The 24,774-nt window shown below is 39.5% G+C and overlaps 1 protein-coding gene across 3 annotated transcripts in view; it reads right to left on the bottom strand.

Annotated features, from left to right (window-relative positions):
• LOC126267085 (uncharacterized) overlaps positions 1–24,774 on the bottom strand; it is a 137,196-nt gene that overhangs the window by 21,815 nt on the left and 90,607 nt on the right. For all 3 annotated transcript variants that reach the window (XM_049971948.1, XM_049971951.1, XM_049971949.1), the window contains exons 11-12: positions 12,936–13,115; positions 2,628–3,313 (exon numbers count right to left, since the gene is read on the bottom strand). In XM_049971948.1, the coding sequence (XP_049827905.1) occupies positions 2,628–3,313; positions 12,936–13,115 (866 nt within the window). The remainder of the gene's footprint in view (positions 1–2,627; positions 3,314–12,935; positions 13,116–24,774) is intronic.

Consider the following 24,774-nt stretch of genomic DNA (forward strand, 5'->3'; position numbering starts at 1 on the left):
TCCAATTCAGAAATCATGTAGATAGTCAGGACCTTCAAAACACAGGTGTGCAAAATACCTATGAGAGCCAACTCCAGGGAAACACTCATCAGCTTCCTCACCAACTAACAGCCCACACTCATAAATGGACGTAGCTGAGACAAAATTGTACACAGGCACAGAACCTGCATTCACTTTGACCTGTTACGCATGATGCAGCAGGCCCACACACATACTACATTGCCTTATAACCGCATGGATTCCCTCATTGCTCATACTTTCAGCTAGATTCTTGGGTGGATCCAAGCTACCACATCCAAAACATGCCCAGCCAACAGCCTGTCTACTACCACTACAACCTCCATCCCATTTTTGGCGTCAACAGGGGGTCACCAATGACCAATGATGGGAGGCAATGGATGTGGAACCACTTCTTCCCCCTAGCCAATTTTGGCTCTCACCAACACCAGTGACCCACTCACCACACAAATGATGGATAAGGAGTGTTTTCCAACTGTGCTGCCCATGCAAGCCATCTCCTCCACAGCTGGCATCCACTTCCCTGCAGTCAGGAGGTAGCTGTAGCCCAGAACTCATCGATCAAGCTGTGATGCCCACAGACAGTGTCAGCACCTGAACTGCTTGTATACACTTAGGATGACTTTACCATGCTCTGGGCTTGTTTTTTGTTAGCAGCTCACTCCACGAATGCCTGTTTGTTCCACTAGTCTCTGCATTAACAGCCAGCATTAACAGCCTGCATAAACATAGAGGAACTACCACAGTAGTCTTCGGTGGGGATTCTGGCACCTCACCCCATCCCCCCCCCCCCCCCTCTCTGCCGCCCCATTCCTCAATGAAGCTGGTATAGGCAAGGTCATTAAAGGGGGGGGGGGGGACGGTTTAATATCTGATAGCGATTCTGAATCACCACCCAGCTTGAGTACCAACATGGAGGACAGGTCACACTCCAGCTGCAGCTTGCTCGTACAAGGGGAGCTGCCACATCCACAGACATATATCATGTGAGCCCATCCACTGATGCAAGTGTGCTGGTAAATACTACACCTCAATACTTGTGAGGCAGTCTCTTACTAATTCATTCATATCTGAAGTATGCACCACTGAACAGAGGAGTTTTGGCCTTGCCTGTTTTATGTTTTGATTCAGATTGCTACCTGAACTGTTTGTATACACTTAGGATGACTTTACCATGCTCTGGGCTTGTTTTTTGTTAGCAGCTCACTCCACGAATGCCTGTTTGTTCCACTAGTCTCTGCATTAACAGCCAGTGTGATGATCCTGAACTGTATCCTACCTAAACAGAGTAGGATAGAGAGGGAAAGATGTATTTTGACTGTATTGTTCTCAAATAATATAAGGAAAATGTCTCTTAAGCAGCTCTTCATATTTTTCTCAAAGAATTTCATACTGTTTTCAGTAACAACTTCCAGCAATAATCTACACTAAAGTATTAAGAGGAGTAGTAGTCTGTACAGCTATCCAACTGAGGACAAAAGCAAATAAAAAAAAAAAGAGGGTGAGATAAATAACAGCCAGCGATTACAGCTAATGAGAAAATTAATCATAAACATAAACAGACTATTACAATAATCTACACCCCTACCCTTGCAATTCCTTAAAATAACAGCAAATAAAATTCATCAAATGACTGGGCATTAGTATGGAAGAGGAAGGGACCTGACTTTCTATACTCATTGTTACAAGATGGAATTTTATTGGCCCAACAGTTATACTGTTTCCATGTACAATGATACAGAGGGTTCCAAAGGTCTTGTTAAATGCAAATATTAGGTTTGTTCTCCTAAAGTTCATTTAGTTATCTGTATTGTACACATATGCCTTTTTCAAAGCATTTTATATTTTCCACTGCAGATAACTAAAGTACAGTCATTTAGTATTAAAAGAAGAATTTGTTACAAGGGTCATGAACCACACAACAGAAAACTGTCTCAGAGAGATAAAATTGTCTAATGTAGGCTATTTACATTCATTAAGTGTTTTTTGTCATTAACATAAGAGGTAGTAGTTTGATATAAACAAACAAGCTATAGTGATTTTTATTCTATGTAAATTTGTTATTCATGTATAACATCTTTTGTTCGAAGGTCTTGAAAAGAACAAGTATGGTAGCAAAATGCAAACTATAATTTGATTACTACCTAGTACCATTAGTCCAGAGGGTATTAATAATTACAACATATTGGAGGTAGCAGAAGTCTGCAAGAGATTCAGATTTTGTTATTCCAATGCTGGTATGCCCTTCAGTGAGAGGGACAGCTAGTCACTGAGTGCAAGAATCATGACTGCAAGGCTGTTTTAACAGAGACTTTTGCCTGTGGAGCTGGTGACAGCTGTCGAAGCGAAAGTATCTAGTTTCAAAGTCATCTGTATTTTGCTTGCTGCAACAATTTATTTGTCTTATGCACCTGTTCAATAACAAGAAAAGCCACAGTGAAAATATCTGAGCATAACCTACACCTATACCAAAAATACTATTTAACCCAAAACTTACATGCATTGATTCAGCTAGACCTGTTGTTAGGTACAAAGCCACTGCCTGAAATATGACTGGAAAAATGGAGAAAAATTGAATAACAATGATGAAACTTATTAAAATAACTCACCCTTGCAGGAATTGTGCGAAGATTGCTTATTACGGCTTTAGCAGTACTGAATGCTGATGTTGCAACATTCACGGCGCCAGTCATTAATGTCTCAGGCAAAATGTGAATAATATTTGCACTGTTTTCAGTTAACGAACTCTGTGCTTCACGTTTAGGACTTGTGGGCTGGGAATGCTCACTGTCATTTTGAGATGCATGATGCAGTGGTGCTTGTGGTGCTTCATATCTGAATTCATGCACATGATTTGTGGTAGTCGTGTTCATTTCAGCATTTGCTTCTTCACAGTTCTCCATTGATGCTACTTGTTCATCTGAACTGGCTTTACTATCATTTGAAGATAGTGATGAATTATTATTTATGTTAAGTTTCTTGGGTCTATTTGTTACTTTAATAGGTACAGTTTTTCCTCTTGTATCAACAGCAAAAATTATGTTCTTCAAGTTTCCATTATTTTTCAAAGTATGAGGCAAATCAAAGGTAGAATAAACCTTTGACTTCTGTGACGGCTCCATTAATTCCTTTTTAAAGTTGAACTGTGAGGCACCACATTCTGCATTCACAGTAGCATTAGAGGTTTGTGCCATATCACTGAGTTGTTTCTCACTTGTGGAGGAATCTGCTGACTGGTATTTCATAGGCATTTTTTTCAGCTGTCTTGCCTGAATAGCTTCAGTTCCACTCTTTTCTGCAATCAGACCAAGCATCTTGTTACTCAAGCAATAAATTATTCATTTTGACATGGAATTACATATTTCTGAGAGGAAGCATTACAGCTTACTGTCACAGAAGGCAGGCACTGTTAGTCAGGGTTTCTCTGACAAGAATGCTACTGCAGCACGTATACAATTAGAGATATTGGCCGATACCTACAGGGTGCGTTCCGAAAGTAATGCAATTATTTATTTTTTTTTAAGTAATTTATTGAACAGATTTGCACAAACACTTAAAATTCTTCAAAGTACTGTCCTTGGGCCTCTACACATTTTTTCCAGCGACTCTGCCATGACCGGTACGCGCCCTGGAAGGCGTCTTCTGGGACCTCTCGCAAGGTCTTCGTCACGGCGGATTGGATCTCGTCTACGGACGAAAAACGGGTTCCTTTCAGGGCTGACTTAATCCTAGGAAACAAAAATAAGTCAGCTGGGGCGAGGTCAGAACTATAGGGGGGGTGGGGCAGCGTTGGCACCTGGTGTTTGGCCAGGAACTCGCGGACTCGTAGCGCGTTGTGGCAAGGCGCGTTGTCGTGATGGAGTTGCCAGGTAACGGAGATGTCCTTTCTCGTCCTGACTACCCTTTTGCAGAGTCTTTCCAGCACATCCACGTAGTAGGCAGCGTTAACTGTCTGTCCTTGAGGAACAAACTCCTTATGGACCACTCCTTTGCTGTCGAAAAAGACAATGAGCATTGTTTTCACTTTTGATTTGCTCATTCTTGCCTTTTTGGGCTTAAAGGCCTTTAACCACCTCGAAACTTGTGAGTAGGACAGAGCAGAGTCCCCGTAAGCCTCACGAATCATTTTGTTAGTCTCCTCAAAAGATTTGTTCAGTTTAGCACAAAACTTAATCGCGTAACGTTGCTCGATCCCATTTTTTCCGTGACACGGTCGGCGCACAGAGGTTTACAATAACAGACGTCCTGCCGCTTCCACAGCTCGGAGAGCACTGAAACCGGTTTCGCGGCAAAGCTTAGCGTCCCCCCCACCTACTCCATGTGGCCCGCTCCCACTCCGACTACTAGGAGCGGCGCGGGAAATTCAATTGCATTACTTTCGGAACGTACCCTGTACAACTAGTATAGGGAAATAAAAAGCTCAAAACTAAGGCTTATCAGTAATAACAAATAGCACAATATTTATTTCTGTTTTATTCGAGAAAGTGATTTGACAACAGCACAACCACTATAGATTTACTGAAAAACCTGTAAATAGACCAAAAGAAATGCCAGACATATCAAAGAGTAGGGAACCAGGAAAGACCATACACAGAATAAATGCCATCACAATGACAGCTGTTTGCTCAAACATCATGGCAGTAACGGTTTTCTGCTCCAGCATCTTGTTATGACTGTCTTCTGCTCTGGTGTCTAGAAATCCATTGACATCTTATTAGATTTAAAGTACTGTTCCAGATTTACACAGTATCAATTACCTCTCTCGGGATGTTCATGTAAGTATATTGGTAAACTGTTGTTTTTCACTCCCAGCACTTTCTTTTATTATGGTTTTATGTCCTACTAACAGTAAGTTCATTGTAAATGTTGCTTTAGTCTAGTTCCAGGATGTAAGAGGGAATATATGAACATGGTTGTCAAGCATTCATTATTTGGAAAACCACAGGAAACTGAAATTGGGATCTAGATACAATTCTACAAGCTTGTTAGTTAGTTAGTTACAAGTTCCCAAGATTAATCGAATGATTCTTTTATCGAAAATATATGGAGTGAGTCAGTATACAGGATACGTACACATGATTAGGTTAACATTAGTGAGCACATTATTTTTTAGTCTTACAACACAAAAAATGATTTTAGGTTAGATTTAAAAACTTGCTTTGGAACCTGTCACACATTTTATGTTACTAGGGCAAGGCTCAAAAATTTTTGTTACTGCATAAGAAATTGTTTCTGAGCCAATAACACATTCATTAAAGGTCACAAACACACAAGTGGCAGGAGGACATATACATAAAACTATACACCCAAAAATTTTGAGCATTCTACCCTATTTACTGAATCATGTTCATGTGCTAAATCATTGTTGGTATGATTCTATTTGTTACATACAACTGAACGTAGTGTGTCTTGTCAAAATTAAGAGAGAGTATATTTTCACAGAACCACTCAATTTCTTTGGTAAAACACAATTAACATTGATCTTTGTTACTTTCTCTATAATCAGATTTGTTATGACACTAGTACTGTCTGCAAACATGGCAATTCTGCTTTTTGAATGTTGAGTGGAAGGTCATTCACATACATACATAATAGGAGTGGACACAAAATTGAACCCTATGGACTTCATTTGTGATTTCTCCCCAGTCACAAAAATTTTCTACCTTTCCAAAAGTTTCTCAATTACTTGGCACCATTCTGTTTGTTATATAAGATTCAAATCATTTGTGGGTAAAGCCATCAATTCCATGACACAATGTAATATGTTCTACATAATCAATCGTGTTCAGAAGATCACAAAAAATGCCAACTGGTGATATTTTATTCTTTAAGACCTGTAATATTTACTGGGCCAAAGAATAAATAGCTTTCTCAGTTGAGCAATCCTTCTAGAATCTGAACTGTGACATGTTAAGAACCACAGACTGTCTCTACTTTCTACTTACTACTCGTAAGTGCAGTACTTTTTCAAATATTTTGGAAAAAGATGTCAGTAAGAAAAATGGAAGTCTCTCTTATCACTTTTCTTATAATGAATTTTAACAATTGCTTATTTTAAGGTCTGGAAAAATTCCCTGTGCCAGTGATGCATTGCACGCACATCTCAGGACATTACTTAAGTTTGAGCAACTTTTCAAAAATCTGTTTGACATTCCTTAAACACCATATGAGCTTTTGTCTTTTAGAATTTTTATAATTCTATTAATTTCAGTAAAATACATCAGTCCAATCTTTAGTTGCTTAACGTTTTGTGGACTGACATTTTTAATATATTTCTTGCTTCTTCAACCATTTAATCCCACTATTGCTACTACATTCAGATAGTGGTTGCTAAAAGTACTCACAAGTTATGAACTATCCATCAGAACATTGTCATTTAGTTTAATTGTTATGGTACCTTTTACACTGACTGACTGTCCTATCTCCTGTTTGACAATATCACATATAATCATACAATGTAGGCTTTCATGGCCGGTATTTGCGATATTGCTGATACTTGAATAATGGGCTTTTTGCTGTGATCAAAGTCATAATTATCTGCCTATCATTTCGTCTTTCACTGCTGTAAACTTCATCAGAGGCGTTAACGTCTCCAAAAGCTGTTACAGACTCAAAATAATCTCAGCAAGCCAAACTGTTTATACATATCTACACAATAGTCAGTTCAGGACATCATCAGACCACTGCCTAAGACCATGAGGTCATGCCGATGTACCCTATGGAGCTTGTAGAGAGGAAGAGTTTGGGGCTGTTTGTTGTGTTTAGCGATACGGTACACAACTTTCCTAATTTCAGTCCTCCTCCTTTTCTTTTTATACTGTTTTTGTGCTTTTCAATTTTCTATGGCCTCTCTATACATCCTAGCATAGTAACTATTAAATCTTGCTAAAGCCACAGTGTCAGACGTGACTTAGTTCTCCACATACTGCGTGATCTGCTACTGCCGATTTATCTGTACTACCCAGACAGCAATTGCTCGTGTTTCTTGAGGTGAGAGGAAATGCTTCTTTTTTTATTTCCTACGCACACTTGGCTACATGTGCATGAGATTTTATATACTTTTGCTGTGGCAAGTGGCAGGTGTAGGTGTTTTGCAGTGTTTAGGGCATAAGGTCTCACACGGATAGATACCTTCTAAAAAATGTCCATCACCATCACAAGCTGAAAAGAAGAATGATCGAAACAGTAGTAGACCAGGCTAAAATAATCTGAGAACCACAGTACTTGAAGGACAAGCTCGGTCATTTAAGATTAGCTTCTAGAAGAAACTGTTACACTCACGAAGAGATAAATATGGTGCTGCATTCATCTGAAGTTTCTAATAAAAAGCAACCAACTAAAGGGAAAGTAGCCCTTACATTTGTAAATATTATCACAGATTGCACCAGCAAAAAAACAGAAAACACAGCACTGATATTGTGTTTAAACCAAGAAGAAAGGTGCGCATATATCTGAACACCGAAAAGGATGTCAGCCCACCGTTTGTCACAGCAGAAGTACATAAAATCCCATGCACTTTTTGTGGCCAACTGTATACATGAATCACACAAAGAAACATTAACATCCCTCTCCAGAAACACAAGAACAGCTGTCACCTGGGCAAGATGGCTACATCAGCAGTAGCAGATCACACACTAGGGCCAGGAAATCAACAAATTCATTTCTCTGGCACTGTGGTTTAAGCAAGATCTAACAATTACTACATTGGGATGTATATGTCAGCATGATTCTGCAATCTTAGGCAGCCATCTGATGACATCACAAACTGATTGTTGTGTGGATACATATAAACAGTTTGGCTTGCTTGGATTATTTTGAGCTTACTGAGTCATTAACACCTCCGATGAAATCTCGAGCAAGATAAGTCAAAAATTTAGGCACAGAATTATGCCATGGAGCATGGCCTTATGCCAATAAATGAAATACCAAAAACATTTCATACAATTTTAATCATACTATCTGGATATTTGTTTCAGCCAGGACTTTGGGACATTTGCATGACATTCCTTAAAATTATATGGTATTTTTTGTAGTGTGCAAGTAATGTTAGAACTTAACTTACTTTGGCCTTTATATAAATTTCCGTCTTACTATTATATGAGATAAGGAAAGCAACTTCAAAATATTGACACAAATTTACTAGGAAACAAATTGAATTTGACATTAGCATCTCTTTCTATACATCTCTCTCTCATCCTGTACCACTTCTTTTAACTAGTCTTAATACACTGCATCCTGCTCTCGTTATTGACCCTAACTACTTTTTATGAACATTCCTCATGTCTGTAATGTGCTATGTTGTTTACTTTAATTAACTGTGCCTTATACTAAGACAGTCCATTAACAACTGGGTGTACAATGATTCAGTCTGAGCACCGTCTATAAATATGTTATCAATGAAGGTCCTGCTATCTTGCTGGACAGGAGTTGGAAAATTAACTAGCAAAATTAGATTGAAACACTCAACAGTAATTCCAGTTACTTTTTCCTGTCTGCATTTTTCTTAAAAAAATCTGCATTGAAATTTTCACAAACTATTTGCGAGGAGGCAGTTAATAAGTAATGCAACCCACTTTTTTTTCTCAGCCAGTTTCAGCTTAAAAAAAAAAAAAAAAAAAAAAAAAAAAAAAAAAAAAAAATTGCAGAATTTTTTATAGGACATTGTGGAACAGTCCTACTTTAGCCCCTGTGGTTTCGTGAAGTTCCGACAGGTGGTAGTGCTATACATAGCCTTAAAATTGTTTTCTGTAAAGGAGGTGCATTATAAGAAGAGAGCTGTCATTGAATGTCTTTTGGTGAAAAACCAGAGCATCACAGGTATTCTTAGATGCTTGCACAATTTCTACAGAAACCTGGCAATGAAGAAAAGCATGTTGAGTTGTTGGACGAGGCTCTGTAGTCATCAGAACAAGGTCATGCAAACCTGTGCAATATACCGTGTGTCAGCCAGCCGAATGCAGCTGTGACTCTTGCAAATGTTGCCACATGCAGACACTCTCATTCAAGGTGATTGACAGATCAAGAACAAATGCTTCGCTGCACAACTGGACGCCTCTGTTGGCAGTGCTGACACACACACCCACACACACACACACGCACACACACACACACACACACACACACACACACGCACACACACACACACACACACACACACACCAATTGGGGTACTCAAAGGTGTGTGCCCACTGGGTTCCTCGCTGCCTAACATAAGACAATAGAGAGACGAAGAGCAACGAAGGACCGTATGTGCAGAATTGCTGGCATGTAACGAGGCAGGTTGTGACAATTTTTGTAGGACATGGAAGGGAAGCAGTGGTTGGGAAGGGAGTGAGACAGGGTTGTAGCCTCTCCCCGATGTTATTCAATCTGTATTTTGAGCAAGCAATAAAGGAAACAAAAGAAAAATTCAAAGTAGGTATTAAAATCCATGGAGAAGAAATAAAAATTTTTAAGGTTCTCCAATGACATTGTAATTCTGTCAGAGACGCCAAAGGACTTGGAAGAGCAGCTGAATGGAATGGATAGAGTCTTGAAAGGAGGATATAAGATGAACATCAACATAAGCAAAATGAGGAATATGGAATGTAGTCGAATTAAGTCAGGTGATGATAAGGGAATTAGGTTAGGAAATGAGAGGAGTTTTGCTATTTGGGGAGCAACATAACTGATGATGGTCAAAGTACAGAGGATATAAAATGTAGACTGGCAATGGCAAGTAAAGCGTTTCTGAAGAAGAGAAATTTGTTAACATTGAGAATAGATTTAAGTGTCAGGAAGTCGTTTCTGAAAGTATTTGTATGGAGTGTAGCTATGTATGGAAGTGAAACACAGATGACAAATAGTTTGGACAAGAAGAGAATTGAAGCTTTTGAAATGTGGTCCTACAAAAGAATGCTGAAGATTAGATGGGTAGATCACATAACTAATGAGGAGGTATTAAACAGAACTGGGGAGAAGAGAAGTTTGTGGCACAACTTGACTAGAAGAAGGGATCGATAGGCAGGACATGTTCTGAGGCATCAAGGGATCACCAATTTAGTACTGGAGGGCAGCATGGAAGGTAAAAATCGTAGAGAGAGACCATGAGATGAATACACTAAGCAGATTCAGAAGGATGTAGGTTTGCAGTAAGTACTGGGAGATGCTTGCATAGGATAGAGTAGCGTGGAGAGCTGCATCAAACCAGTCTCAGGACTGAAGACCAAAGCAACAACAACAACAACAACAACAACAACAACAACAACAACATCATCATCAGAGGCGATGAAACTTCAGCAAGTTTGTCATCATGAAAATGCAAATGAACTTCTCCTTCTCAATGACAATGCAAGGCCTCACCTGAGAGGAGCTCACAAATCTTCATACAGGCCCTCCCAGTAAAGTGGTAAATACAATCACACTGAACATAAATATGTTGCAAGTAGGTTCTATAGCCAAAATAGTGGGGAATAATGTGTTATATTGGAATTTGGAATTCTAACTAAAACCAACTTGCTTTCAGAACAAAAAATTGTGTTGCATTACTTACTGAACGCCCCTCATACTGTTTCTCCTTGCCTGTCAGATATGCATCTAGATTTCTCATAATTAGCTGAAAGTTTTGTAGAGGGTAACTGTAGACCATTAGAACTGCCAGAGAAGTATTCTGCAGTAAAAACACACAAGCAAATGCCTCTAGGTTCAGATCTACACAAAACTGTTTGTTTCTATTTTCTGACTTCGTGTCCAGCTCTTACATATGTTCTCTTTTTTCCATGCTAACTTCACATGAAAATGATACCAGTCTATAATCCTTGATATTTAAATTCTCCATGCCTATAGTTACATGATGTTGGTGTTCAAAGAGGCACAGAACACCTAGTACTTCAGAATTTTCCATATTTTCTGGACACACAAGAAGCTCACCTATCTTAGCCCACCTTAGCGACGACTTAGTTATCTCTATCTCCCAATTGCAGCAACAAGTACAGCAGAAATATGAGACTCTGTTGCAGTCAAAAGCAACCCTCAAGTTTTTTGTTTACATGGCTGACAGTGTTAATCTAGGTGTGGTCGTGTCACTGCAAAACTTCCAAAAACCCCATATGAGTGTGTGCTGCTGCTACACCTATTTCCTTATATAAGTTCAGAAGCTTATTGCAGTAACATCTGCAAGAATAATGATGCCACATTTTGGTATATAAACAGTTAGTAATGGTAGTGGAACTAGAGATAGGTAGTGATAATGGGAGGGGAGGGAGGAGGAGGAGGGGGAGGAGGGGGAGGGGGAGGGGGAGGGGAAGAGGGAGAGGGGAAGAGGGAGAGGGAGAGAACCACCATTGAAAGGTTGAGCTATTCAGCAGTCACCAAGAATTTAATTACTATAGTTTTTTCTTAAACACTCCCGAACTGACGCCTACACAAAAAAATTAAATGAAGTTAGGATGCATGACCTAGGTACGATTCTTAGGTTTTGTATAAAAAAAAGTTTCACAGAGTTTCTTAATGAAACTAAGACAACACATGATACCTGTCAGCTTCAAAGAATACCTAAATACTACTTGCTAAAACTCCCTCTGCCCATCTTAAGTACCATACTCAGGAGGAGATTTAAAGTCAGCATATAATCCCTCTTTAAGCATTCAAGAAATCACAACACATGCTATTTGCCTGCTGAAAACTCTGAGTTGCACTTTTTTGTCTATTTGTTGTAGTTTACAACAATGTTCTCATGTAATTTACAAGAATCTACGAAATTATAACAGAATTTGCCCGAAGTGAAGTCACGGACCTGCAACAAACTTCTGCCAGACTGCGAATGGCATTGAAACTATGTTTCTCTCAATTCTCTCCATTTCTTAGAGTTTTCCCTTGACCACTGCCCCCCCCCCCCCCCCCCCCCAAACACACACACACACACACACACACACACACACACACACACACACACGCTACTTTGCAACTAGCTAATATTTAAGTTTTGGTGAATTTATACACATTATCGTACACCAAGTTCAGAATACGATTCTTTTGTAATAATAACACAGCAAATTCCACAGAAAATTCAACATCAACAGATTAAACTTGTGTGCTATACTGGGACTTGAATCCAGAACCACGGCTTTTATGGTTTCTTCCCAACTAAGCTGACCAACTGTGATATATGTCCCACTCTCACAGGTCAATATCTGCCAATGTTCCTCTATTCAATATCTGGTGATTGTTATTCAAAGGTTCTCCATGAAACAATGCTTTAAAGTTGTCCGAAATATTTCATTTCAACAATTAATAACAGATGAGTAATGTGAGGCAGAGAGAGAGAGAGAGAGAGAGAGAGAGAGAGAGAGAGAGAGAGAGAGAGAGAGAGAGAGAGAGATGGGAGGCAGGAAGAGAGGTTGTTAGTGGGTATCTGGTTGGCTCAGCGGGAGGTAGCAGATTTGCTGACTAAGGATGTGACAGGTAGGGTGGCAGGCAGATGGACTAGCCAGGTGATGCATGGATGACAAAGCCTGTGGAATGCACTGCGTGATGAAGGTGACGGGGATTGGGAGGATGGTACAGGACAGAGGAAGAGCGAACTGTTGGCTGGAAAGTGTGCAGACAGTGGAATGTGTTGCAAGGATAGTTCCCATCTGTGTTAGTTCAGAAAAGCTGATGGTGGAGGGAAGGAATCATGTGGCTCGGGTTTTGAAGCAGCCATTGAAATCAAGGATGTTGTGCTCATCTGGATGTTGTGCCGGAAGTGCTCGGTGGATAGACTCGACAGGTCTTGCATTTGGGTCTTGCACGGGATATGTGACAAGGAGATGGGAGTGGCATAGGGATGGGCCAGGTTTTTGTGTAGGTTAGGTGGGTGATGGAATACCAATTTAGGGGAGTGGGGAGGATCTTGGTTAGCATTTCCCTCATTTCTGGGGATGATGATAGATACTTACTTGGGTGAAGACAACTAGCAGCACTGGCTGTTGATACAATAGAGGTAGTGCTAGCAGTTGACATTATACTTTTTGAAGCTGTTGTTGTTGCTGTTGTTGTTGTCACTGTTGTCGTCATCGTAGAACTTTCAGGGTTTATTAATACCATCTCACTTGAGTCACTGGCAGCACAGCAATTGTCTGTAATCAGATGCAAAGATGAGCAAAGTGTGCATGGTGTTTAATGCTTGAAAAACAATCACTGTGCCACTCAAATACTTTCCTTTTGAGTGAGAGCTCAGACATTTTAAGGATACAGGGTACTTTTCTGGTTCAATATCACATAAAAATCAACACCTATTACTTTCAGGCACTGTTTATATATATGTTTTACAAATTTTTTTGTTGATATCAGGTAATGCAGCACACTTTCTAAACAAATTAGAAGTATTTTGAATATTTTTGAACCTCCATAGGGTTATTAAAAAAATTATAAAGAAATTGATGCAATTTTTTCCAAATTGCTTCCTCAAATTGAGGTACAATTTAATCCTATGTTACACATTTGAAAGAGACCAAATGTTTAACAGATATGCATGACATGATGGCTGAGGTACTAGACCTATTTAATTAAACATATTACGTATATTACAAGGATTAAAAAATATCACATCTTACATTTTAATTTTTATAATGTTTTTCCTAGTAAATATGTTATTTTTTCTATAATTCAGTCAATTCTGCAATAAAGCTTAGATTTACTACATAAGTATAGATTACTGCAAGCTACAGAAAAAATCAGAACAATGCTTTATAACTTTAGGAAATATTTGTTCCTGAATTCTGAAAAATACAACTTGCGGGAAATTGCGAATGAAAATTTGAGTCCAATTAAACAGTGTCTCAAAACATTCCTGAAGCATAGTCTTCATCCTGCAGTATTTCTTCATCTTCAAGCTTCCTCTTCGCACTCCTTTTAGCTTCTAGTTTCTTTCATAACTTGAAGAGTTAATCTTTCAGCTTCATGCACCTGTTGTCTGTCACACACAAGCAATTGATCTTCCATATTAGAGCCACATCTTATGCCTCAGTTTCTCAGGGCTTCCAACCTTCCTATCACTCCATCGCTGAAACATATCATTGCATCTAGTACACCAACTTTTAATGTATATAGTCCTACAAAAGCATTCTTGGGTAATCTTTCCCATATGCAACGGTTGAAACTTTCATTTGTATTCTGAGTGCCCCATGAAGACATTTACCAAGCAAAACAGGGTCACTCAGGTCTCTAAACAATGGTTTTATTTCATTCATAACAGGCTCAGGAAGAGAATGCTTATGATGGTATATTTGACCACTTTCTTTCACGTATTGAGAACCACACCAGGAATCTGCTCCTTTAGGGCAAAGTCCGTGAACAGGGTGGTCATCTATGGATAACTTATGAAAGTAGGTGGCCCACAGAGCTCTTCTCATTGCTGTAACGTCATTCAGAGGTGCAGTTTGTCTAATGGCCAGTCCATAACAACTCTGAAGATGGTCTATTTCAATTTCTGTCTATCTGCCTCAGCCAGACAGAGATTTTCCGTCACCTAGCAACTTTCCTTTCATTTCTCTACGTAGCTTCTTCTGCACATGTCTACAACACTCCAGTTTTGTTACCAAGGTATCACCATAAACATTGAACTTATTAATTTTATTGAAAGCTTTAGAATCCCCATCGCCTAGGTACTTCGTATATCTAATGTAGTAAACGGGCACCGACCTCTGATACATTTTTAGAGCTCCATACCTCCACTATAACCATCATAATTCTTAGAACACTGATGTTCAATATGTCTTTCAGTGTTCCCATGGCAGGTGTGGCAGTACTTAGATAAGCACTCAACATCGACAACTTTCCCATTCTCCAGAGAAGTAGCACTTACAAGACCATTCAAGGAATGATGTCCTCAACATTGCCATGGCCCGTCAAGTGCAACAGCAATGTCCCTGGTTCCACTAATATTTGCAATTTCTACTGCACATTTCAATTACACACAACCGTCACAGCACCTAAACATATTTTTATGTACTTGCTGAACATACTGGGAGGAGGAGGAAGGTCCATCAAACCACAAAATGTTTGAGCAGCCTTTTTTCCTTTTCCTATTGCACCTATTGCACACACTAACTTCAAATTCACATCGTATAAATTATGCACAATGTTCGAAGTCATTTTGGATGTAGATTTATTGTACGATCTACACAGAACAACTAATTTTGACACTAAATCCTTGCTGCTACTTGGTTGTTCAGTTACTTCCAGACAGCCTACACCATCACATTTTTTTTACATTTTACCACTTCCTTCATCAAAGAACATAAGATGCTCACAAGAAAAAGTCCACTTACGAACAGCGTCATTGTTAACACAAAAATTTTAATCACCAGGAGGTGTACCATGTGGGAGTTTCTTCTCTGAAGAACTGATACATAGGTTACTCTCAACAGTGTGGCTTGCTTTGTTTGTTAAATGGTTACCACGGAATTTCCTTTTATTGAATTTTCTGATGTGTGGCATAGTTCATATTTACTGCACACTAAAGTATCTGTACTTCCACAAATATAAGTAGCACGTGGGCAAAAAACATTCAGTAACACATGAACAAACTGCTTCAGTGAAACAAAGTTCAATACTAGCAAAGATAATAATTTACAGACACTAGAAACCTGCACTGTTAACAACATGATACATTGTATATACGTATAATCACTGGAAACAGAAAGTTCACAGTTCTTTTAGAAATAATACTGGATTCTGCAACAGAAATAAAGGGGACATGGCACCATGCGAAAGCTGTTTTCAGGTTGTTGGTGTAATGGTGTTTTCAGGTTGTTGGTGTAATGGTTCAGGGATTACGGACTGGAGCAGATTCGTTTGCCACGAAGACCTAGGCTGTAGGGAAGGGAACGTTTCATGCGGAATGGGTGGCAACTGTCATAATGGAGGTACTGTTGCTTGTTGGTAGGTTTGATGTGGACAGATGTGTGAAGCTGGTCATTGGACAGATGGAGGTCAACGTCAAGGAAAGTGGCATAGGATTTGGAGTAGGACCAGGTGAATCTGATGGAACCAAAGGAGTTGAGGTTGGAGAGGAAATTCTGGAGTTCTTCTTCACTGTGAGTCCAGATCATGAAGATGTCATCAATAAATCTGTACCAGCAGGGATACGACTTCCTAAAATCCTGCCCCGAAATGAGATCCATCCTTCATGAAATCCTCCCCACTCCACCAAGAGTGTCTTTCCGCTGTCCACCTAACCTTCGTAACCTCTTGGTTCATCCCTACGAAATCGCCAAACCACCTTCCCTACCCTCTGGCTCCTACCCTTGTAACCGCCCCCGTTGTAAAACCTGTCCCATCACCACCACCACTTACTCCAGTCCTGTAACCCGGAAGGTGTACACGATCAAAGGCAGAGCCACGTGTGAAAGCACCCACGTCATTTACCAACTGACCTGCCTACACTGTGATACTTTCTATGTGGGAATGACCAGCAACAAACTGTCCATTCACATGAATGGACACAGGCAGACAGTGTTTGTTGGTAATGAGGATCACCCTGTGGCTTAACATGCCTTGGTGCATGGCCAGCACATCTTGGCACAGTGTTACACCGTCCGGGTTATCTGGATACTTCCCACTAACACCAACCTGTCAGAACTCCGGAGATGGGAACTTGCCCTTCAGTATAGCCTCTCTTCTTGTTATCTGCCAGGCCTCAACCTCCGCTAATTTCAAGTTGTCGCCGCTCATACCTCACCTGTCTTTCAACAACATCTTTGCCTCTGTACTTCTGCCTCGACTGACATCTCTGCCCTTACTCTTTGCCTTTAAATATGTCTGCTTGTGTCTGTGTATGTGCGGATGGATACTTGTGCGTATGCGAGTGTATACCTGTCCTTTTTTCCCCCTAATGTAAGCCTTTCCGCTTCCGGGATTGGAATGACTCCTTACCCTCTCCCTTAAAACCCACATCCTTTCGTCTTTCCCTCTCCTTCCCTCTTTCCTGACGAAGCAGGAATAGCACTTGGATGGCATTAAAATAATAATAATAATAATAATAATAATAATAATAATAATAATAATTCGTCAACCCCCCACCCCAATCCAATGAATCTACTTCCATTATACCTAATCTGTGTGAAATGTGGGCTTACCGGGACAAAGAGAAAGGGTAAAAGATTCCCCTGGACCTCCAAAATGAGAAAATCCAGAAAAAATAAAGTAATCATAAACTTAGCCAAATATTAGATATGTGTGATAAATTAACTCATTGCCTAATGTAGATATTTACTTAAATTTCTGTAACTGAATGTGTTCTTATTTCGAAAATCTTTAGCTACCATTCACTTTCTTTCATGTATGATTGTATTTCCGAGTATTTTATGGATGATTTTTTAGTAGTAGATTACGTCATGTATGTCACTGCTCATATGACATTATGTTATGCTCATAAAATTAATCTGAGATGTTCACGCTATTTTAGGAGCATATTACTTTCGAGCAGTTGTTGCAAAGCCCACTTGGAAATGGTCTGAGGCCAAAATTGTACCATTGTCCAAGAAATAAAGAGGAAGGCAGTTGAAGGCATCAAGAAATCTTCCAAAAATTCATCACAGCTGCGGACCCTATCGCATTGATAATTATACAACAATGATCCCGAGACAAAAAGCAAGGGTGCAGAATTAATGGACAACCTCCCACCCCCAAAAAAAATCTAGTTTTTAGCCCAACCCAACACAAACCATCCTAGTAGTCTTCCACTTTTGAGGGAAGATAGCAGTCATAGCAAGTACAAAGTGTTCAGTTTACTTATGTCAGATAATATATTTGCTTGGATATTATTCACATTAAATAACTGTAGGTAAACTGCCACCTGACAAATGTTAATTATTTTCTTTTTTAGAGGGAAAAACAGATTCTGATACAGGAGCTGAGAAACAGAATACCAAAATTAGAAGCTTCGTATCAACAACAGAGATGGCCACAAAAATAGGCTGAAAGATAGTCAGAACTTAAACAGTAAAAGAGATTTTTGCACTCCCCCACCCCCTCCCCCTCCAAAATCTTTAGGACATATCACACACTAAAACCTCGAAAACCATTACTACTAAAGAAGACACTAAGTAGTTGACTCCCACCGTTTATGAGTGGAATCAATCACTAGTATCTGAGTGAGTACAAATTTAAATTCAAGCAGTTGATAAATCATGTATTTATGGTATGTAAATGTAATTGAAAATATAATGAAAGAAAAATCTACTAGCTATTCGACGCTGTTAATTTTACACATATGTCGGTCATGTAATTTACTATGGTTTGGCTGTACAGTCTTCGGGAAAGGGGGGGGGGGGGGGGGGGGCAGTAGGTAGTGAAAGGAAAATTAAATGTGATTTCTCTCGATCAAGGACATTCTCCTGCAGTATCTCTTTTTTACTTTGGGGATACCCATATGTAATGTAGATGATAAAAACTGTTTACTATTGAAAATGTTTATATTTCTGATATATATGCATTATGACCACAAAGAGAATGTGATTTGTTACATTTGCCTTGCTTTTTCACTGTGTACGTCAAATCACTTCTGAAGCCCTTGTGCCCCTTCTGAGACCGAAGCATCATATTTGGACTTCAAACCTTTACAAATATAAAACTGTCACTTTTGATATCTCACACGTGTCTTTATGAAAACTGAAAATTATTTTTGATAGCTGTCTCCCATTCTGTAACTTTAACCATCTTTAATCCTAATTAATCAACTTAACCAAAACCAGAAATGGTTAATGTATTAAATAATGAGCAGAATCATCAGTTGAAAACACTAAAAGCATTCAAGTAGGAGTTGACCATATTCTATAAATTATCAATAATGTGACTGTGTAGATTGTTTCTAATAAAAGGAATAGTATTTTCTACCAAATTTTGTTTTGCATCACAAGGTCCTTATGGTAGGTCCTTCACACTGGTATGAAATGAAGATTTCATCAACATTCTACACATAGTAATGAAACTGAAAGTTGTAAATGATCTGGCTGACACATGTCAAGCTGAAGAGAGGAGGGGGGGGGGGGGGGGGGGGGGGCAAAACATGCTTCAAGCTGTGCCTGGGAATCTAAAGTTCCAGCAAATAAAAAGGGACTTCCTCAAAAAATAAGAATTTTTAACAGAAAATATCATTTTTTGTCATATTGGTGTCACAAACAATGGACTTAGTACCTTTATACAGCAAAATTAATATTTCAACCGAAAGCAATTAAGTTACTGGCAAATCAGCTACTTTATGAAATTTTTTCGTTGCTTATTTTTCTTATGTACAGGCTTTTTGTTACTGAGTTCAAATTGCACACAAATCATTTTCTTGTGCAACGGAACCCAACTATTGGGGTAGCACAAAGAAAAACTTCAAACTGTAAGTAATGTACAGCACACAATATGGTTACCTAATGGAATGCTACAGTTTCATGGTGAATATGCTGTGCCACCCTCCCCCTCAAATCCCATCTTCTCAAATTATGTAGTATCTGGAGACTAAACTCGCAGTTATCCTAATCTATGTCTTTGCAATTGATGGATAAACAGTACGCATTGCATGGAGAAGGCTTTCTGGATAAGATCTGGTATTCCATTAACAATAAGTTGCCTTCATCCAGCTGAAGACTCACTGTTGAATTAGTGTCGAGAAATTTGCATCCAGTTGGCACCGTACACACTGAAATATTAAAGATGGAAGAAGCTTGCATAAATGGTCAGGCCTTGTGTGTTACTTTCAGCAAGAAAGTCATTCCTTATGTGCTTTGAACTAACAATGAGTTATAATTATTGGTCCCATATGCTGTGTGACTGTTGAATACAAGCATGACTGCAGTCTCTGGCAACTGATGCCACACTGCTGTATGGCTTCAGTTGACTGTTGTGTGTGTTTTGTCTATTATTGACAAAGGCCTTGTTGGCCGAAAGCTTGTTTATGGCAGTCTTTTTGTTGTGCCTATCTGCAAGTCCCTCCCGCCATGAACCATGGACCTAGCCGTTGGTGGGGAGGCTTGCGTAACTCAGCGATACAGATAGCCGTACCGTAGGTGCAACCACAACGGAGGGGTATCTATTGAGAGGCCAGACAAATGTGTGGTTCCTGAAGAGGGGCAGCAGCCTTTTCAGTAGTTGCAGGGGCAACAGTCTGGATGATTGACTGATCTGGCCTTGTAACAATAACCAAAACAGCCTTGCTGTGCTTGTACTGCGAACAGCTGAAAGCAAGGGGAAACTACAGCCTAATCTTTCCCGAGGGCATGCAGCTTTACTGTATGATTAAATGATGATGGTGTCCTCTTGGGTAAAATATTCCGGAGGTAAAATATTCACCCATTCGGATCTCCGAGCGGGGACTACTCAACAGGATGTCATTATCAGGAGAAAGAAAACTGTCGTTCTAAGGATCGGAGGGTGGAATGTCAGATCCCTTAATCGGGCACGTAGGTTAGAAAATTTAAAAAGGGAAATGGATAGGTTAAAGTTAGATATAGTGGGAATTAGTGAAGTTCGGTGGCAGGAGGAACAAGACATTTGGTCAGGTGACTACAGGGTTATAAACACAAAATCAAATAGTGGTAATGCAGGAGTAGGTTTAATAATGAATAGGAAAATGGGAATGCAGGTAAGCTACTACAAACAGCATAGTGAACGCATTATTGTAGCCAAGATAGATATGAAGCCCACACCTACTACAGTAGTACAAGTTTATATGCCAACTAGCTCTGCAGATGGCGAAGAAATTGAAGAAGTGTATGAGCAAATAAAAGAAATTATTCAGATGGTGAAGAGTAACGAAAATTTAATAGTCATGGGTGACTGGAATTTGGTAGTAGGAAAAGGGAGAGAAAGAAACGTAGTAGGTGGATATGGACCGGGGCAAAGAAACGAAAGAGGAAGCCGCCTGGTAGAATTTTGCACAGAGCACAACTTAATGATAGCTAACACTTGGTTCGAGAACCATAAAAAAAGGCTGTATACATGGAAGCAGCCTGGAGATACTGACAGGTTTCAGATATATTATATAATGGTAAGACAGAGATTTAGGAACCAGGTTTTAAATTGTAAGACATTTCCAGGGGCAGATGTGGACTCTGACCACAATCTATTGGTTATGACCTATAGATTAAAACTAAAGAAACTGCAAAAAGGTGGGAATTTAAGGAGATGGGACCTGGATCAACTATAAGAACCAGAGGTTGTACAGAGTTTCAGGGAGAGCATAAGGGAGCAATTGACAGAAATTGGGGAAAGAAATACATTAGAAGAAGAATGGGTAGCTTTGAGGGATGAAGTAGTGAAGGCAGCAGAGGATTAAGTAGGTAAAAAGACGAAGGCTAGTAGAATTCCTTGGGTAACAGAAGAAATATTGAATTTAATTGCTGAAAGGAGAAAATATAAAAATGCAGTAAATGAAGCAGGCAAAAAGGAATACAAACGTCTCAAAAATGAGATCGACAGGAAGTGCAAAATGGCTAAGCAGGGATGGCTAGAGGACAAATGTAAGGATGTAGAGGCTTATCTCACTAGGGGTAAAATAGATACTGCCTACAGGAAAATTAGAGAGACCTTTGGAGAAAAGAGAGCCACTTGCATGAATATCAAGAGCTCAGATGGAAACCCAGTTCTAAGTAAAGAAGGAAATGCAGAGAGGTGGAAGGAGTATATAGAGGGTCTATATAAGGGTGACTTACTTGAGGACAATATTATGGAAATGGAAGAGGATGTAGATGAAGATGAAATGGGAGATACGATACTGCGTGAAGAGTTTGACAAGCACTGAAAGACCTGATTCGAAACAAGGCCCCGGAGTAGACAACATTCCATTGGAACTACTGACGGCCTTGGGAGAGCCAGTCCTGACAAAACTCTACCATCTGGTAAGCAAGATGTATGATACAGGCAAAATACCTCAGACTTCAAGAAGAATCTAATAATTCCAATCCCAAAGAAAGCAGTTGTTGACAGATGTGAAAATTACCGAACTATCAGTTTAATAAGTCACAGCTGCAAAATACTAACGCGAATTCTTTACAGACGAATGGAAAAACTAGTAGAAGCCGACCTCGGAGAACAGTTTGGATTCCGTAGAAATGTTGGAACACGTGAGGCAATACTGTCCCTACGACTTACCTTAGAAACTAGATTAAGGAAGGGCAAACCTACGTTTCTAGCATTTGTAGACTTAGAGAAAGCTTTTCACAATGTTGATTGGAATACTCTCTTTCAATTTCTGAAGGTAGCAGGGGTAAAATACAGGGGGCGAAAGGCTATTTACAATTTGTACAGAAACCAGATGGCAGTTATAAGAGTCGAGGGACTTGAAAGGGAAGCAGTCGTTGGGAAGGGAGTGGGACAGGGTTGTAGTCTCTCCCCAATGTTATTCAATCCGTATATTGAGCAAGCAGTGAAGGAAACAAAAGAAAAATTGGGAGTAGGTATTAAAATCCATGGAGAAGAAATAAAAATGTTGAGGTTCGCCGATGACATCGTAATTCTGTCAGAGACAGCAAAGGGCTTGGAAGATCAGTTGAAAGGACAGTGTCTTGAAAGGAGGATATAAGATGAACATCAACAAAAGCAAAATGAGAATAATGGAATGTAGTCGGGTTAAGTCGGGTGATGCTGAGGGAATTAGATTAGGAAATGAGACACTTAAAGTAGTAAAGGAGTTGTGCTATTTGGGGAGCAAAATAACTGATGATGGTCGAAGTAGAGACGATATAAAATGTAGTCTGGCAATGGCAAGGAAAGCGTTTCTGAAGAGGAGAAATTTGTTAACATCGAGTATAGATTTAAGTGTCAGGAAGTCATTTCTGAAAGTATTTGTATGGAGTGTAGCCATGTATGGAAGTGAAACATGGACGATAACTAGTTTGGACAAGAAGAGAATAGAAGCTTTCGAAATGTGGTGCTACAGAAGAATGCTGAAGATTAGATGGGTAGATCACATAACTAATGAGGAAGTATTGAATAGGATTGGGGAGAAGAGAAGTTTGTGGCACAACTTGACCAGAAGAAGGGATCGGTTGGTAGGACATGTTCTGGGGCATCAAGGGATCACCAATTTAGTATTAGAGGGCAGCGTGGAGAGTAAAAATCGTAGAGGGAGACCAAGAGATGACTACACTAAGCAGATTCAGAAGGATGTAGGTTACAGTAGGTACTGGGAGATGAAGAAGCTTGCACAAGATAGAGTAGCATGGAGAGCTGCATCAAACCAGTCTCAGGACTGAAAAACCACAAAGTTTCCATGGATTTTAATTCATAATCCACATTTTTCTTTTGTTTATTTTACTGCTTACTCAATATACAGATTGAATAACATCGGGGAGATGCTACAACCCTGTCTCACTCCCTTCCCAACCACTGCTTTCCTTTCATGCTCCTCTACTCTTGTAACTGCCATCTGGTTTCTGTACAAATTGTAAATAGCCTTTCACTCCCTGTATTTCACCCCTGCCGACTTCTGAATTTGTCAAAAGCTTTCTCTAAGTCTACAAATGCTAGAAATGTAGGTTTGCCTGTCCTTAATCTATCTTCTAAGATAAGTAGTAGGGTCAGTATTACCTCACATCTTCCAACATTTCTACATAATACAAACTGATCTTCCACTACATTGGCTTCTAATAGTTTTTCCATTCATCTGTAAAGAATTCGTGTTAGTATTTTGCATTCATGACTTATTAAACTGATAGTTCGGTAATTTTCACATCTGTCAACACTTGCATTCTTTGGGATTGGAATTAATATATTCTTCTTGAAGTCTGAGGGTATTTTGCCTGTTCCATACATCTTGCTCACCAGATGGTAGAGTTTTGTCAGGGCTGACTATCCCAAGGCTATCAGTAGTTCCAATGGAATTGTGTCTACTTCCAGGGCCTTGTTTCGACTTAGGTCTTTCAGTGTTCAGATTTTTCACACAGTATCATATCTCCCACATCATCTTCATCTATGTCCTCTTCCGTTTCAACAATATTGCCCTCAAGTACATTGCCCTTGTATAGACCCTCTAAATACTCCTTCCACCATTCTGCCTTCCCTTCTTTGCTTAGAACTGGTTTTTCATCTGAGCTCTTGATATTCATACAGTTGGTTCTGTTTTCTCCAAAGGTCTCTAAAATTTTCCTGTAGGCTGTGTCTACCTAACCCCAAGTGATATATGCCATTACATGCTTACATTAGTCCTCTAGCCATACCTGCTTCACCATTTTGCACTTCCTGTCAATATCATTTTTGGGTGTTTGTAACTCAATTCAATATCTCTTCTGTCACCCAATGGTTTCTACTAGCCCTTATCTTTTTACCTACTTGATCCTCTGCTGCCTTCACTATTTCATATCCCAAAGCACATGTGAAGAAGAACAAACATCCGGTATTTTGAGTTCCTACAAAACTAGTGCATCTCAGTTTCTAAACCAATTCCAGATGACCCCATCAGTTGCCTAATACCAACAGCATCTATAGAACATTAAGTTGATCAAGAAACAGAAGAAGAAAGTTCTCTATCTTCCAGCAATGTATCAGAACATGACTAACAATCTGGAGAAGGTATTCATTTAATGAATAATGGTGATCTTTGGCCTTGACACTAACAAGAGGTCAAGTTGAACTGCTCGGTTCATGCTACAAATAATTTAATTTGCTTGCATCAGGTACAATAACACCACAAACACAAAGAACTTGTGAAATTCTATTCAATGAGTGGCACTACTTACTACTGCAAGGGTGTTCAACATTTTCTCATGTCAACCTCAAGTTGAACACCACTGAAGCATGGCGATTGTT

This window comes from Schistocerca gregaria, chromosome 4 (assembly GCF_023897955.1).
Source record: "Schistocerca gregaria isolate iqSchGreg1 chromosome 4, iqSchGreg1.2, whole genome shotgun sequence".
Taxonomy (NCBI): Eukaryota; Metazoa; Arthropoda; class Insecta; order Orthoptera; family Acrididae; genus Schistocerca; species Schistocerca gregaria.